Consider the following 17,797-nt stretch of genomic DNA (forward strand, 5'->3'; position numbering starts at 1 on the left):
GCAGACATTGACTGAGTGGGCAAAACTTTTGCATCATGAATTGGGAGAGCAACAGGCTTCTTCCGTCTGCGTGGAACTAGCAGACCAACTAGTGCAAGGCCTTAAGTACATCTGTGACGCGTCCCTGGATACTCTCCTGTTGTTATCCAGGGCTTCAGTGTCAGCTGGGGTGCTGAGGTGCCTAATCTGGTTAGAATGCTGGTCTGCCGACCAGGCATCCCAAAAAGCCCTGACGGATCTTCCCTTCCTTGGCGACCGGCTCTTTGGAGCCGCTTTGGATGACATTATTAAAAATGCCACTGGTGGTAAGAGTACACTTGTCCCACAGGCCAGGAAGGCCAAGGAGCCACGCTCTAGGCAATGGCCCTTTTTTCCGCTCACAAACTGTTTTTTCGTCCGCCTGGAGCTTCGACAAAGTGTCCCCAGCATGACAGGACGGCCACGGACGGACAAAAGCGTCCCTGGCACCACAAGCCTGCGACAAAAAGTGCTACCTCATGAAGGTTCGCCCCCCACCCTTGTTTTCGGGTGGGGGGCCGTCTTCGGGAGTTTGCAGCCCGGTTGTCCTCTCGCCTGTCCGACCGATGGGTTTGGTATTTCCTCCGGCTGCAAGGTAGTTTCTCTCTTGGCCACAGAAAAGATTCTTCCCCTCCAGCATACCCATTTTACCCGGTTCGCCGGGCGGCCCTCTTGGGGGCAGTAAGGGACCTGCCGAGTCGCGGGGTGGTTGTACCGGTTCCTGACTCGGAACGTTTCCATGGATTCTACTCAAATATGTCTGTAGTTCCCAAAAAGGAAGGGGTATGTCCAATCTTGGACCTAAAAGCCCTCAATCACTTGGTAAAAGTGCAGAGGTTCAGAATGGAATCCGTTCGCTCGGTAGTCGCTGCACTCCATCAAGGGGACTTCCTGGCATCTTTAGACATCCAGGATGCGTACCTGCACATACCCTAAGGCATAAGAAGTTTCTGCGATTTGCAGTCGGGGAAGCCCACTATCCGTTTGTGGCTCTCCCTTTTGGGCTGGCATCAGCCCCCCCCCAGTCTTTACCAAGGTGTGGCTCCAGTTTTGGCGTTGCTGCGGCAACATGCGATCGAGATCGGGGTATACCTAGACGATCTCCTCCTGAGAGCATCTTCCACCTCAGCATGAGAGGGGGATGTAGCTATCACCATGCAGACCCTGCAAGAATTTGGGTGGCTGTTGAACCTAAAGAAGTCAGTGATTGTGCCGACCCAGCGTCTGGAGTACCTAGGGTTGCTGTTGGACTCCTTGGAAGCGAGAGTGTTCTCCCTTCAGACAAACTGCAGACTCTCAGATCAGCGAGTACATTGCTGATGAACCGCCAGTGGTCGTCGCTTCGCTTTTGCATGCGAGTCCTGGGACTCATGGTGGCCTCCTTCGAGGTGGTACCATTTGCTCGGTTCCATTCCAGAGTCCTGCAGTAGGAGATTTTGTCAAAATGGGACAAATCTCAGTTGTCCCTGGATCGCCAGATCCAGGTGAGCCAGTCAGTCAGAGACTCACTGATCTGGTGGTTGAGGTCCCTGGTGATTTAGTCGGGAAAATCTTTCTTTCCTACCTCATGAAGTGGACAGTGATCACAATGGACGCCAGCCTATCCGGCTGGGGTGGAGTGATGGGGGTTCAGTCAGCTCAGGGCCTCTGGTCGACGGAAGAATCCAGGTTGCCGATCAATCTGCTCAAATTGAGAGCGATCAGGCTGTGCCTATCCACATGATGAATGAGACTGAAAGGACGTCCGATCAGGATCCAATCGGACAACCCCACCGCGGTGGCATACGTCAATCACCAAGGGGGAACAAGAAGCTCAGCCGCTGCTCGGGAGGTCGCTCACATACTCCGGTAGGCAGAGCGACATGTACCGGCCCTGTCGGCCATTTACACTCCCGGAGTGGAAAACTGGCAGGCGGGCTGAGTCGCCAGATGCTGGACCCAGGAGAATGGGCATTGCATCCGGAGGTTTCAGGTCACTGTGCCTGAGGTGGGGTGCACCAGACATGGATCTTCTGGCCCCCCGTCTCAATCGGAAGGTGACAAGATTCGTGTCGAGGACAAGAGATCCGTGGGCAGACCCGTCGGACGCGCTGGTGGCTCCGTGGGATCAGTACCTGCTGATCTACTCAAAGCTAATTTTGTAATATAGGTACAGAACTATCCCTATTGTCTGTGTGTGTGTGTGTGTGTATATATATATATATATATATATATATATATATATATATATATATATATATATATATATATATATATATATATATATATATATATATATATATATACATATATATATATATATATATATATATATACACATACATATATATATATATATATACACATACATACATATATATATATATATATATATATATATATATATATATATATATATATATATACATATACTGGTGACACCAATAGTGTACATCTGCCATACGTATATGATAGCCTCCACATATATAGACGATATACAGTGGTGTGAAAAAGTGTTTGCACCCTTCCTCATTTCCTGTTCCTTTGCATGTTTGTCACACTTAAGTGTTTCGGAACATCAAACCAATTTAAACAATAGTCAAGGACAACACAAGTAAACACAAAATGCAATTTGTAAATGAAGGTGTTTATTATTAAAGGTGAAAAAAAATCCAAACCATCATGGCCCTGTGTGAAAAAGTGATTGCCCCCTAAACCTAATAACTGGTTGGGCCACCCTTAGCAGCAACAACTGCAACCAAGCGTTTGCAATAACGTGCAATGAGGCTTTTGCAGCATCCTGGAGGAATTTTGGCCCACTCATCTTTGCAGAATTGTCCTAATTCAGTTACATTAGAGGGTTTTCGAGCATGAACGGCCTTTTTAAGGTCATACCACAACATCTCAATAGGATTCAGGTCAGGACTTTGGCTAGGCCACTCCAAAGTCTTCATTTTGTTTTTCTTCAGCCATTCGGTGGTGGACTTGCTGGTGTGTTTAGGATCATTGTCCTGCTGCAGAACCCAAGTTTGTTTCAGCTTGAGTACACGAACAGATGGTCGGACATTCTCCTTCAGGATCTCTTGGTAGACAGCAGCATTCATAGTTCCTTTTATCACGGCAAGTCTTCCAGGTCCTGAAGCACCAAAACAGCCCCAGACCATCACACTACCACCACCATATTTTACTGTTGGTATAATGTTCTTTTTATGAAATGCAGTGTTCCTTCTACGCCAGATATACTTGGACACACACCTTCCAAAGAGTTCCACTTTTGTCTCATCGGTCCACAGAATGTTGTCCCAAAAGTCTTGGGGATCATCAAGATGTGTTGTGGAGAAATTGAGACGAGCTTTGATGTTCTTTTTGCTCAGCAGTGGTTTTCTCCTTGGAACTCTGCCATGCAGGCCATTTTTGCCCAGTCTTTTCCTGATTGTGGAGGCATGAACGCTGACCTTAACTGAGGCAAGTGAGGCCTGCAGTTCCTTGGACGTTGTTGTGGGGTCTTTTGTGACCTCTTGGATGAGTCGTCGCTGCGCTCTTGGGGTAATTTTGGGCGGCCGGCCACTCCTGGGAAGGTTCACCACTGTTCCATGTCTTTGCCATTTGTGGATAATGGCTCTCACTGTGGTTCGCTGGATTCCCAAAGCTTTGGAAATGGCTTTATAACCCTTTCCAGACTGATAGATCTCAATTACTTTCTTAATTGTTCCTGAATTTCTTTGGGTCTCGGCATGATGTGTAGCTTTTAAGGATCTTCTGGTGGACCTTACTGTGTCAAGCAGCTCCTATTTAAGTGATGCCTTGATTGTGAACAGGTGTGGCAATAATCAGGCCTGGGTGTGGCTAGAGAAATTGAACTCAGGTGTGGACAACCACAGTTCTAGTATGTTTTTAACAAGGGGGGCAATCACTTTTTCACACAGGGCCATGATGGTTTGGATTTTTTTTCACCTTTAATAATAAACACCTTCATTTATAAATTGCATTTTGTTTACTTGTGTTGTCTTTGACTATTGTTTAAATTGGTTTGATGTTCCGAAACACTTAAGTGTGACAAACATGCAAAGGAACAGGAAATGAGGAAGGGGGCAAACACTTTTTCACACCACTGTATATCGTCTATATATGTGGAGGCTATCATATACGTATGGCAGATGTACACTATTGGTGTCACCAGTATATATATATATGTCAAAAAAAAAAAAACCATCTACGAGGTAAATGAATGCATCAATTCACCCATAGAAAAAACAGCGCATATTACTCTATAGCAGAAAAATTGTTCTGGTGCAAACTCTTATTCTACGGAAAACATATGTATATACTCCAAAAATTGATCATACAAAATTATTATTGTCCATAATAACTATCCATATGTCCAGTTTATGCTAAATGCTCAAAATAGTTTCAGTGAGAAAAGAACTAAAACAGTTATCTATTTCAGTCCATAAGAGGCATAGGAAGCAAAACTGAAACAAAGTTTTCTGTCACAGATCATCACAGATCACAGGGGTATACAATGCAATCCTTCCTTAACGTGATTAGACTTCCAGCAATGCAATGCAGTGTTCCCAAATTTGCTGGGGGGTAATCCCAAGCACGGAGCGACCCCCTTTAGTTTTATTCTTACCGGATCTGCCTGGTTAAGCGAGCATTCAAATATCACTCCTCATCGGCTGGATCTCATCCGCTTCATGAGCACCAGGTAATTCGAGATCTCGGAAAAAAAGCAATTGCGGAAAACACACATAGCGTAATACTGTCTCGTAAAAACACAATTTATTTAAATGAAAAATATTGCACTCACAAAAAACAATCCTCTCAAAACATTGGTTCACTCTACATGCATAGTTCTTTACGATAGTCTGGTGCAGGGAGATATATTAACATCAGCCGCTACAGATTGTCGCCATATAATAGCTCACGGTTTTAGCTGTGCGTCTTTTCCTCCCTCCTGTCAGTTACTCTATGCTGCTAACGTGTACTACCACTCTGACGCGTTTCGTCGTATTGACATCATCTGAGGGTCGACCTTCAGATGATGTCAATACGACGAAACGCATCAGAGTGGTAGTACACGTTAGCAGCATAGAGTAACTGACAGGAGGGAGGAAAAGACGCACAGCTAAAACCGTGAGCTATTATATGGCGACAATCTGTAGCGGCTGATGTTAATATATCTCCCTGCACCAGACTATCGTAAAGAACTATGCATGTAGAGTGAACCAATGTTTTGAGAGGATTGTTTTTTGTGAGTGCAATATTTTTCATTTAAATAAATTGTGTTTTTACGAGACAGTATTACGCTATGTGTGTTTTCCGCAATTGCTTTTTTTCCGAGATCTCGAAATTACCTGGTGCTCATGAAGCGGATGAGATCCAGCCGATGAGGAGTGATATTTGAATGCTCGCTTAACCAGGCAGATCCGGTAAGAATAAAACTAAAGGGGGTCGCTTCGTGCTTGGGATTACCCCCCAGCAAATTTGGGAACACTGCATTGCATTGCTGGAAGTCTAATCACGTTAAGCAAGGATTGCATTGTATACCCCTGTGATCTGTGATGATCTGTGACAGAAAACTTTGTTTCAGTTTTGCTTCCTATGCCTCTTATGGACTGAAATAGATAACTGTTTTAGTTCTTTTCTCACTGAAACTATCTTGAGCATTTAGCATAAACTGGACATATGGATAGTTATTATGGACAATAATAATTTTGTATGATCAATTTTTGGAGTATATACATATTCTACGGAAAACATAAGAGTTTGCACCAGAACAATTTTTCTGCTATAGAGTAATATGCGCTGTTTTTTCTGTGGGTGAATTGATCCATTCATTTACCTCGTAGATGTTTTTTTTTTTTTTTGACATTTTCAGTGGTTTTTATTCATTTAAAGCCTTTTAATACAGCTGCTTAAATTCCACAGCTCCCAGTTAGGAAGCACACTATTTAGTGCTAGCGCTTTTATTTTGCTTGGTCAACGGGCGGAGGTTACTCAAAGCAAAGGTGTTTATTATATATATATATATATATATATATATATATATATATATATATATATATATATATATATACATATACACACAGACAATAGGGATAGTTCTGTACCTATATTACAAAATTAGCTTTGAGTAGATCAGCTGGTACTGATCCCACGGAGCCACCAGCGCGTCCGACGGGTCTGCCCACGGATCTCTTGTCCTCGACACGAATCTTGTCACCTTCCGATTGAGACGGGAGGCCAGAAGATCCATGTCTGGTGCACCCCACCTCAGGCACAGTGACCTGAAACCTCCGGATGCAATGCCCATTCTCCTGGGTCCAGCATCTGGCGACTCAGCCCGCCTGCCAGTTTTCACACCACTGTATGTATGTGTGTGTGTATATATATATATATATATATATATATATATATATATATATATATATATATATATATATATATTCTCCTCACACATGGAGATATAGGCCTTCCAGGTACGATGGTATATCTTCAGAGAGGAAGATTTGTGCTCTCAACATGGTTGGGATCCCCGATTCTGACAAATCCTGATTGCGCAACACCTGGCTCTAAATAGCCATGCCGTTAAAACCAGCTATTAACGGAGAAAGCAGAACGGAGAATCGGACCTTAAACTAGAAGGTCCTCCTGCAAAGCTAATTTTGTAATATAGGTACAGAACTATCCCTATTGTCTGTCTATATATATATATATATATATATATATATATATGACAGACAGACAGACAATAGGGATAGTTCTGTACCTATATTACAAAATTAGCTTTGAGTACTGATACTGGTCACTTACCGGAGGTTTAACAGTATAATTATCACTTTGAGGTAGCGCCAATAGCCCCCAATAACCACTTATATTAACTTTTAGACACGGACTTTAACAAAAGCCCATGTACTTAGGGGCGGCTGCAACCTGTTTATATCTTCTTTTCTCTGTGCAGTAGCACCTATCCCCTTCCTTATATATATATATATATATATATATATATATATATATATATATATATATATATATATATATATATATATATATATATATATATATATATATATATTTATTTATTTTCTGCTGTTCTTATCCATTTGCATAAGCGCGGCTATTTCCATATATCTACCAGCTGATCTACGCCTTTCCTCCACTAAAACTGTTGCCACGCCTGCTTCGCAGTGTGGAAGCCGAGGGGATCCCAGTAATAATGGTTGCCGCAGATTGGCCTCAGCGTCCTTGGTATGCAAATCTGGTGTCAGACGCTCCCTGGCGACTGCCATTGCAGGAGGACCTTCTAGTTTTAGGTCCGATTCTCCGTTCTGCTTTCTCCGTTCATAGCTGGTTTTAACAGCATGGCTATTTAGAGCCAGGTGTTGAGGAATCGGGATTTGTCAGAATCGGGGATCCCAACCATGTTGAGAGCACAAATCTTCCTCTCTGAAGATATACCATTGTACCTGGAAGGCCTATATCTCCATGTGTGAGGAGAAAGGATCCTGCTGTTTCTTCAGCAAGGAGTAGACCAGAAATTGGCTTTGAGCACCATTTAAAGGACAAATTTCAGCTTTTGGCTGTCTTTTTCAGCGACCCCTGGCATCTCACTCGTTAGTACCTTTTGTTCAGGGGGTTCGTCATGTAGTCCCTCCGGTGCGTCCACCGTTGCCCTCTTGGGATTTGAACCTGATGTTGTCAGCGCTTCAAAAACCGCTGTTTGAAAATATCAGGGAGATTCCCCCGTTGACTCTTTCCCAGAAAGTGGTCTTTCTTGTGGCCATTGCATCATCCAGGAGGGTTTCGGAACTGTCGGCCTTGTCTTGCAAGTCGCCCTATCTGGTTATCCACAAGGATAAGGGGGTGTTGTGTCCTAAGCCGAAACATCCTAAGGAGGGGTCCTTCACACTCTGGATGTGGTTCGGGCTCTTGGGGTGTATTTGTCTGCCACGGCTCCCTTTCGGAAGTCAGACTCACTGTCTCGGTGGCTGGTCCAAAGGCAGGCATGGCGGTCTCGTCGGCCACCATTTCCAAGGGGATCACACAGATTGTAGTACAAGCCTACGCCTTGAAGGGGCAGGTGCCCCCCTTTCCGGTCACGGCCCAATCCACGAGGGCAATTGGATCATCTTGGGCTTTCCGACACCAAGCGTCTGTCGTTCAGGTGTGTAAGGTGGCGACTTTGTCCACACGTTTACCAAATTTTACAGGGTAGACGTCAGTGCATCGGCTGATGCCTGTTTTGGCCGCAAAGTTTTGCAGGCGGCCGTGCAGGCGGCCGTGCAGGCGGCCGTGTAGTTGCAATTAAAAATGCAAAATTATAATTTTTCCTGGTTCTTCAATAAAAACACAGTACTGTTTTTTTGGGGTGATCACTCCCGTTGAGGATTCCCTGATTTTAATGCACTGTTGCATTATTTCCGCAGTTTTGGTGCGGTTTTTGGGTAATCACTCCTGTTGAAGGATACCCTGATTTTTGTGGTGGTTTTTCCACACACTGTTTTGGTGGGTAGAGTTTCACTAGTTCCCACTTGCCATAGTGGATGAAGTTTTATGCTGTTTTCCCACCCTTCATTTGGCACTGCTTGGGGACATCCCATTTTGTTACAGAGAGGAGCTGTGTCGGTCGGTGAATATAAGAGAAAATAGGATTTTTTGTAGTCACCGTAAAGAAATCCTTTTCTCTGTAATACACCTACTGACACAGCACCGGCCCCTCCTTTTTCTCTTTACGTTATATTGCTTGTTGATGTACTGAGTCTGCTAGGGCAGGCTGTGGGGGTTGTAGCCTAGGGACCGCCCCCCTGGGTGGAACTAAAAGTTCTGAAGTGTTGTATTACAACTTTGCCTAGTAATATCCAGTGATAGGGCTGACAACCTGTTTTGTTAGAGAGGAGCTGTGTCGGTGGGTCGGTGAATTACAGAGAAAAGGATTTTACGGTGAGTACAAAAAATACTATTTTTGTCCTCCTTTTTTTTTTCCATACAAATAGAGCTTTCTTTTGGTGGTATTTGATCACCTCTACGTCTTTCTATTTTTTGCGCTATAAATAAGCATGCAAGGAACATCGTCAGGTGTTCCAGGGACACATAGCATGCACATACCAAGAATTACACCCCCGATACATAATGCTGAGCAAAGGGTAAACAAAAGATTACCTGTGGTTTTAGTAGGGCAGTTGTGCACAGGAGGATAGCACTGGTCCAGGCAGCAGGCAGGAACTTGGTCAGCAACAGCGAACACAATTTTTCAGGCAGCAGGCAGGGATACTGTCCATATATAGTCCAGGGTCAATGCAGAGATATTGTCAGCAGTGCCAAAAATATTGGTCCTGGTAGTAGGCAGGTCCATGTGGTGTGGTCAGTGCGACAGACCGAGGCATGACGGCAGTAAGTCCTACAGGCAGAAGTATGGCCTCGTTCAGGACAGAATGGAGACAAGGGTAGAGGCTTCTCCCACCCAAATCTCTTTGAAGCCTCTGAGTCTCCAGTCCCTAATCTAGGAATGAGAAAACAAAGAAAATTGTTTTCTTCATCCAGAAAAAACTATTCTGGAGCCCCTCACATATGTGAGACCCCTGTGTCGAATCCCACTAGTCCAGTTGCAGGATACAAGATCAGTCCAAGAGGCAGGCAAATATCATGGTCAAACAGTCCAAGGTCAGTTCCAGATCAGGCAGAAGTATGTACAAATTCGGCAGGCATAAGCACGGTCAAATAACAAGCCAGGGTCTGTTATGGTTAGAAGACAACATGTATACATCCCTTCTGTCCCTCCACTTCACTGCCAAAATCTCCTGGTTTCGCAGACTTGCCGTTTCTCCTTTTCTCAACTTCTTATTGACAGGACTTTGAGAATAGCCCTTCCGATTTATTTTTTACAGTGCCACATGCTGGCGTCTTCTTCCAGTGAAGGTTGTGGAACAGGGGCAGAGATGTTTAGAAGTTGTTTACATACAGGTGGTAGCCTTTATCCAGTAGGGGGTATATGAGGTCCCAAACAACTTTCCCGCTGGATCCCAAGTAGTCCGGGCAATTAGGGGCTGCAGCTGGCTGTCCTTCCCTTCGTACACTTTGAAGGAATATGTGTACCCTGTGACTGTGTAACATAATTTGTACACCTTCACCCGATAGCGGGCCCCTTTGCTGGGGATAAATTGCTTAATTTTAAGCCTGCTGCTAAATTTAATAAGGGACTCCTCCAGACACATGTGTTGGGCCGGGGTAAACAATTGGGGGAATGTTTCTAATAAGTATTGGATGAATTTTGTAAAGCCTGTCGTAATTTGGATAATTTCGGGGAGGGCACTGGGTATTGTCACTGAAATGTAGGAACCTCATAATCATCAGATACCTGGTTCTGGGAATTACCGCAGAGAAGAGTGGCATGTGGTGAAGGGGGTGGGTTGACCAATAGGAACGCAATTGATTTTTTTTTTTTGTTGTTGTTGAGTCCCATATTAAATGTGAGGCCAAAAAAAATAAAAAATTGAACTCCTCCACTGGTAGGGACAGGCATAAAAGGATGTTAGCTTTTGCAAAATAAATTGTTGTGCATACAGGTTTCACTGGGCCACAATTGAAGCCAACATGTCCCCCGTAAAAATTTGAATGAAAAAAATTTATTGGGGTAAAATTCTCTGTGTCCACTTGGACTCCTGGCTGGGCAGTGAAAGGGCGAACGTTGGCTTCTCCTGAATTAGGAGGAAGCCGCAAGGGGTTCTGAAGGGCATAGGGAAGGCTGGTATGGGGCCTAAACCTTTGGGGCTGAGGTGACACCCTAGTGGTACTTGGCCTTTCATGCCGAGGTACTGCGGTGCTGGTGGATGCCACTGCCTTCTCACTAGAACGCCTTCGTTTGGTGGGCCGGATATCTTCCTCCTCTGAGTCACTCAGTGTTTCACTACTGAGGACTGGCTCATAATTTGTCAGATTCAGAATCAGAATTTGAAAGGGAATCTGAAAAAGAGCTTCCCATTGCTCTTGTCGGCCGTGGAAAGAATTTGGTACACCTCCTCGGCGGAAAAGCATCTTTGCCACGGCCTTGCCACTGCCTTTTTCCAGCAAAAGCAAACAAACCCAGGAGATGTACGTTTCCCCAAATCCAAACCTCTGGAGAACACCACAATAATATTCCTATTCGATGCTATCAAAGGCCTTCATAGCATCCAACAAGAGCAGGGCCCTCTGTCCCATGTTATCTGCCTGGGACTGAATATTCAGATAGTCTCCTTGATCTGGGTGTACAATAGTTGTAATGACCTTATTCAGTCTAAGTGCAAGAATTTTAGCCAGCAGTTTGATACCGCTCTGTAAAAAAGAGATGGGTCTATATGATCCTGGATCAAGAGGATCTTTCCCAGGCTTTAGTATAAGAACAATATTAGCTGTGGACATGGGGGGGGGGCAGGGTCCGATTCTCCCTGGCCACCTCGAACACCGCCACCAATTTAGGAAGAATATCAACATATTGCTTATAGATTTCTATGGGGAGCCCGTCCGACCTAGGAGCCTTACAGTTAGGAACTCCGCCAGCGCTGTTTGTAACTCCTCCACTGTAAGTGGGGCGTCCAGGGCCTCCCTGTGTTCATTTGTGATTTGTGGAAAATGAATGCCCTGTAGGTATCTCAAGTTCCTTCAAGGTATACTCCCCGGTTGGTAGATACAGTTTCTCATAGAATCCTGCCAGTTCCTGCAAAATTTTATCTGGGAAGCTCACTATTTTTCCTTCCGATGTTCTGATTGCCCCAATTACTGGGGACTGTTTCTGTGAGTTTGCCATCTTGGCCAAAAGGCGACCCGTGGTTTCGGCATGGGTTTTTTTTTTTTTGATAATGTAAATTTAAGAATCTGTTAAATGCTATTATAATCTTATACAAGTTTTGTGTGCTTTTTGTAGCTGTCATGAGATCAGCGGAGGACCGAGTAGTGGACGAAGAAGCAGGGTTTGATGATGAGGTAAGACACCACTTGATAATAAATGCAGGGCAAGTAATCCTGCAATTTAAAAAAATTAATAAAATCAGAATAATTGCATGAGGCAATAAATGTCTGTGCCTAAGTTAAATTAGAAGTCCACCCTAAAATTATAATCTCTCGAGCTACTGTCATCAACTATCTAACACCATCTAAACATGTGAAGAAAAAAATTGGTATGCATACCTTTTCTGCAGGCGATCCGACCCGATCCCACTCTGGGCTGTCAGCTGCGGCTTTGCTGTGTAGGCGAGTGCAAAGGACACGTCCCAACAACGAAAGCCCCCATAGTATCTCTATGGGTGACATCACTTCCCATTGATTTCACAGCTGTGTCCTCTGTGTAATGTGTACTCATTTTCTCTTTACAGGGCTAGATAGGTTAGTGTTAGAATGTGCATGTCTGTAGATAAAGGGATTTTGGTTTTAGGGTGGACTTCCCCTTTAAAGAGTAACTTCATTTTTGTTGAGTAAAAGACATTCCCCGATGGGCGATCAATGTAAATTGTAAGGGTTTTAACAAACTTTGTTACAGATTTCTACCTTTTGCTGCTCTAAAGAGAGCTGTTTTTCCAACTACCGTATTTATCGGCGTATAACACTCACTTTTTTCCCCTTAAAAGCAGGGGAAAATCGCGGGTGCGTGTTATACGCTGATTCCCCCGAAATTCTGAGCCTCTGGGCGGCTTTCAGCCGCCTTCGGCTCTTCAAGGCGACTATTCGGCCGCCTTCGGCCATTATCGGTGGCTTTCGGCCGTTCTCTGCAACTGTCGGCCGCCTTCAGCTATTCTCGGCAGCTTTCGGCCGTTCTCGGCAGTTTTCGCCCGCCTTCAGCTCTTCTCGGCGGCTGAAAGCTGCCGAGAATGGCCGAAGGCGGGCGAAAGCTGCCGAGAAGAGCCGAAGGCCCGCCGTGAACTACCGCACGCCACTGAGATACACATTCGGCTCTGTATCTCGGTGGCGGCATTTAAAAAAAATAAAAATACAAATAGCAAAATAAATAGACAAGGCTGCAATGGGGGACAAGACTGCATAAGGCTGCAATGGGGGACAAGACTGCATAAGGCTGCAATGGGGGACAAGACTGCATAAGGCTGCGATGGTGGACAAGGCTGCAGATGACACTATAAATGTAAGTTTTTTTTTTTTTTTTTTTTTTTTTCCCTCCTAAAAGTTTTTTTCCTTAAAATTCCCTCCTAAACTTGGGGTGCGTGTTATACGCCGGCGTGTGTTATACGCCGATAAATACGGTATGTCTTTTGGATATGGTTTTGAATGGGAGTGACTATTTCATTGTAATCAGCTGGGGCACTTGGAGTGCTCTGATGAGAAAAGCAGTGTCTGTATCCTTTTATCATTTGCAAGTACCTCACCAAAATAAAATTTTAGTTGCAGAGGATGCCTAAAACCCAACTTGCCTTTTAATGTAGAATTCTTCACACAAGCAGGAAATTAAATTTCTCTTTCATTCACTGACTGACACAGCTCCATTAATTTTGACTGTAGGGTTATTACGCCACCTTCAGGAGAGGACTAGGCAGAACATGTTATACATAGCCTTGCGAAAGTATTTGGGCCCCCTTGAACTTTTCAACCTTTTGCCACATTTCAAGCTTCAAACATAAGGATATAACATTTTTATTTTTTGTGAAGAATCACCAACAAGTGGGACACAATTGTGAAGTGGAACGAAATCTATTGGATATTTTAAACTTTTTTTAGCAAATAAAAAACTGAAAAGTGGCGCGTGCAAAATTATTCGGCCCCTTTACTTTCAGTGCAGCAAACTCACTCCAGAAGTTCAGCGAGGATCTCTGAATGATCCAATGTTGTCCTAAATGACTGATGGTGATAAATGGAATCCACCTGTGTGTAATCAAGTCTCTGTATAAATGCACCTGCTCTGTGATAGTCTCAGGGTTCTGTTGAAAGCGCAGAGAGCATCATGAAGACCAAGGAACACACCAGGCAGGTCCGTAATACTGTTGTGGAGAAGTTTAAAGCTGGATTTGGATACAAAAAGATTTCCCAAGCTTTAAACATTCCAAGGAGCACTGTGCAAGCGATCATTTTGAAATGGAAGGAGTGTCAGACCACTGCAAATCTACCAAGACCTGGCCGTCCCTCTTAACTTTCAGCTCAGACAAGGAGAAGACTGATCAGAGATACAGCCAAGAGCCCCATGATCACTCTGGATGAACTGCAGAGAACTATGTAACTACAGCTGAGGTGGGAGAGTCTGTCCATAGGACAACAATCAATCGTACACTGCACAAATCTGGCCTTTATGGAAGAGTGGCAAGAAAGCCATTTCTCAAAGATATTCATAAAAAGTCTCGTCTAAAGTTTGCCACAAGCCACCTGGGAGACACACCAAACATGTGGAAGAAGGTGCTCTGGTCAGATGAAACCAAAATCGAACTTTTTGGCCACAATGCAAAACGATATGTTTGGCGTAAAAGCAACACAGCTCATCACCCTCAACACAGCATCCCCACTGTCAAACATGGTGGTGGCAGCATCATGGTTTGGGCCTGCTTTTCTTCAGCAGGGACAGGGAAGATGGTTTAAAATTGAGGGGAAGATGGATGCAGCCAAATACAGGACCATTCTGGATGAAAACCTGTTGGAGTCTGCAAAAGACCTGAAACTGGGACGGAGATTTATCTTCCAACAAGACAATGATCCCAAACATACAGCAAAATCTACAAAGGAATGGTTCACAAATAAACGTATCCAGGTGTTAGAATGGCCAAGTCAAAATCCAGACCTGAATCCAATCCAGAATCTGTGGAAAGAGCTGAAAACTGCTGTTCACAAACGCTCTCCATCCAACCTCACTGAGCTCGAGCTGTTTTGCAAGGAAGAAAGGGCAAGAATTTCAGTCTCTCAATGTGCAAAACTGATAGAGACATATACCCCAAGCGACTTGCAGCTGTAATCGCAGCAAAAAGTGGCTCTACAAAGTATTAACGCAAGGGAGCCGAATAATTTTGCACGCCCCACTTTTCATTTTTTTATTAAAGTTTCAAAAATCCAATAGATTTCGTTCCACTTCACAATTGTGTCCCACTTGTTGGTGATTCTTCACAAAAAATGAAAATTTTATATCTTTATGTTTGAAGCCTGAAATGTGGCAAAAGGTTGAAAAGTTCAAGGGGGCCGAATACTTTCGCAAGGCACTGTACATGTGAAAAACAGAAATTCAAAGTTCCGCCCGAAGGGTGGTCCCACTAGTAATTTTTTTCTGCCTAGTGAAGGAGATGGACCTAGGATCCCTGCGGGACCTTCGGTCCTTGGATTTTTTTGCTGAATGTTTGCCTTTTGAGCAAGATGTAAGATCCTGTGATCTGCTATCAACAGCGGCTGGGTGACAGGCTGGATAATCTAGATCTTTATAGTCTCCCCAGCCTGGCCATCGTTTGCAGACCCTAGCTACGTGTTGGGTCAGCCATGACATGCCCCTCAGGCTCCAGGGGCGGCCGGTGAGCGCAACGCTCCGGGGCACACATATGACTGGACTACCGATGTCCTTGTCACAGTGTGCCATGGCCAGTAGCCAACCCGCACTGCTCGGAGAGTGAGTCTGTGATGGGATATCCCCAGCTTGTCTGGATGGTAAGTACAGCTCTCCCTGCCTCGTGGGATTGAGCAGCTGGGCATTCCCTGGGAGGTTGATTCGGGGGTCCCTCTCCTCCCTCTCTTCTCTCCCTGTCCCTATTCCCCCCCCCCCCGTGGGGGATGTTGCATGATGGGCTGCTGAGCGGTGTGTGTACCTGTAGCCAGGGGTCCCCTGGAAGGCTCTCCTCTTAGATGGGGGGCTGCGCTGGGTGTCTGTCCCTGGGTGTCTGTGGTCTCCCCGCTGGGTGTCTGGTGGTCTGCATGTGCTGATCGCCATAGCACTGTTCTGCCACCTTTTTCTCTGTCCTTTCAATGTGTACAGTTGTTTGTTGGCCATTTTTGGTGTGCCTCAGTGGAAAGCATGGTCAGGGGCCATTTTTCTGTAGCTCGGCGGCCATTTTCCCTGTGACTATGTCCTTTATACAGGGCGGCCGATGGCCTTTTTTTTTTTTTGTAGTCCAGCACGGTTTTTATGTTCAGCGCTGGTCCCTGCTGCTCAGAACAGCGCAGGTTTTTCACTCAGGACACCTGGGAGCTGATACTGGACGCAGGCACCTGTACTCAACGCGGCAGCACTCAGTCGAGGTGGTGAGTCCTGCGGTGGGGGCCCCTCAGTCTGCAGAAGCTAGGAGAGTGGGATTGTGCACTTGTCCTAAGTCCCCAAGGGTGGCAGCCAGGGTGGGTCAGCATGGCTTCAGAAACTGGTGTTTCTTCCCCAGAACTCCCTGCATTTGCAACCGGCTCGTCTGCCAACAGTGCAGTGCCTTTAGGCGCTTTGTCGGTGGTCCTTGAAATGTTCGTTGCCAGGGTGGAGGCGGTATGCAGGAGCAAAGGTGGTAAAAAGCAGCCCCTGCCCCCCTGTCCTCCGGGGAGAGCTCTCGGGGCCCCGCTGAGGCGGATGGCCCCTGCTCTGTTGCTTCAGATGACACTGACCAGGACCGATTGGACAGTGAGGATGAGTCCCCATCCGGGTCCGCGCATGACAAAGTGCTAGTTGGAGCACTTATCACAGCTGTGTGGGATACCCTGAAAATTCAGGATACAGCAGGTTCCTCTGCTGAATTAGTGGTCCCTTTTTGGTCCCGTAAGCCAGCCTGTACACCTAAAGATGTTTCAGTATCTGACTTAATTCGATAAGTTCATATACAAGGAATGGGGAAGCCCGCAACGGACCTTCTCGGTCCCAAAGAGCATGGCGGTGTGTTACCCCTTTGAGGAGGGCCTTCTTAAAAAATGGTCTGCTCCTCCCATCATGGACCCCCCCAGTATTCAGGTTAAACAAAGTAACCATGATCCCGGTAGAGGGGACTCCTGCATTTAAGGACCCCGCTGACAGGAAGGCCGAGGCAGTGGCCTGTTACTTGTTCACGGTTGTGGGGTCAGCAATATGACCAGTACTGGCCACAGCACGTGTCACAGACACTTACCGAATGGGCAAAACTTTTGCACCGCAAATTGGAGAAGCAGCAGGCTACTCCCGTATAGGTCTTGACGATCTACCCTTCTTTGGTGAGCGACTCTTCGGAGCCTCATTGGATGACATTATTAAGAATGCCACAGGTGGCTAGAGTACCTTGCTCCCACAGGCCAGGAAGACTAAGGAGCCACGCTGCAGGCAAGGGCCCTCATTTTCCACTCAAACAAGGCTTTTTCGTCTGTCCGGGACTTCGGCTAAATGCTCCCAGTCCGACAGGACAACCTCTGAGGGACAAAAGCGTCCCTGAAACCGCAAGCCCAACAAGCCTGCGAGCAAAAGTGCTACCGCATGAAGGTTTGCCCCGCCTGTCACACGGGTGGGGGGTCGCCTTCGGGAGTTTGCAGCCTGGTGGGCATCTCGACTATCCGACCAATGGGTCTGCAAACTGATATTCTCTGGCTACAAGATAGAGTTCCTCTCTTGGCCACCAAACAGATTCTTCCTCTCCAGCATACCCTTACTCCCGGCTCGCCGGGAGGCCCTCATGGGGGCGGTAAAGGACCTGCTAAGCAGCGGGTAGATAGCGCCTGTTCCGGAGTCAGAAGGTTCCAGGGGTTCTACTCCAATCTGTAGCCCCAAAAAAGGAAGGGGTATGTCTAATGTTGGACCTGAAAGCCGTCAATTGGTTTGTAAAAGTACAGAGGTTCAGAATGGAATCAGTTCGCTCAGTAGTCGCTGGACTCCCTGGCATCTTTGGGCATCCAGGATGTGTAACGGGCATCA

The 17,797-nt window shown here is 45.7% G+C and overlaps 1 protein-coding gene across 2 annotated transcripts in view; it reads left to right on the top strand.

The window, feature by feature from the left end:
• DMC1 (DNA meiotic recombinase 1) overlaps nt 1-17,797 on the top strand; it is a 791,183-nt gene that overhangs the window by 37,772 nt on the left and 735,614 nt on the right. For both annotated transcript variants that reach the window (XM_077450999.1, XM_077450998.1), the window contains exon 2: nt 11,900-11,958. In XM_077450999.1, the coding sequence (XP_077307125.1) occupies nt 11,905-11,958 (54 nt within the window). In that variant the 5' untranslated portion in view covers nt 11,900-11,904. The remainder of the gene's footprint in view (nt 1-11,899; nt 11,959-17,797) is intronic.

This window comes from Lithobates pipiens, unplaced genomic scaffold, assembly GCF_037356315.1.
Source record: "Lithobates pipiens isolate NorthernLeopardFrog02 unplaced genomic scaffold, aLitPip1_a1.2 Scaffold_23, whole genome shotgun sequence".
Lineage (NCBI taxonomy): Eukaryota > Metazoa > Chordata > Amphibia > Anura > Ranidae > Lithobates > Lithobates pipiens.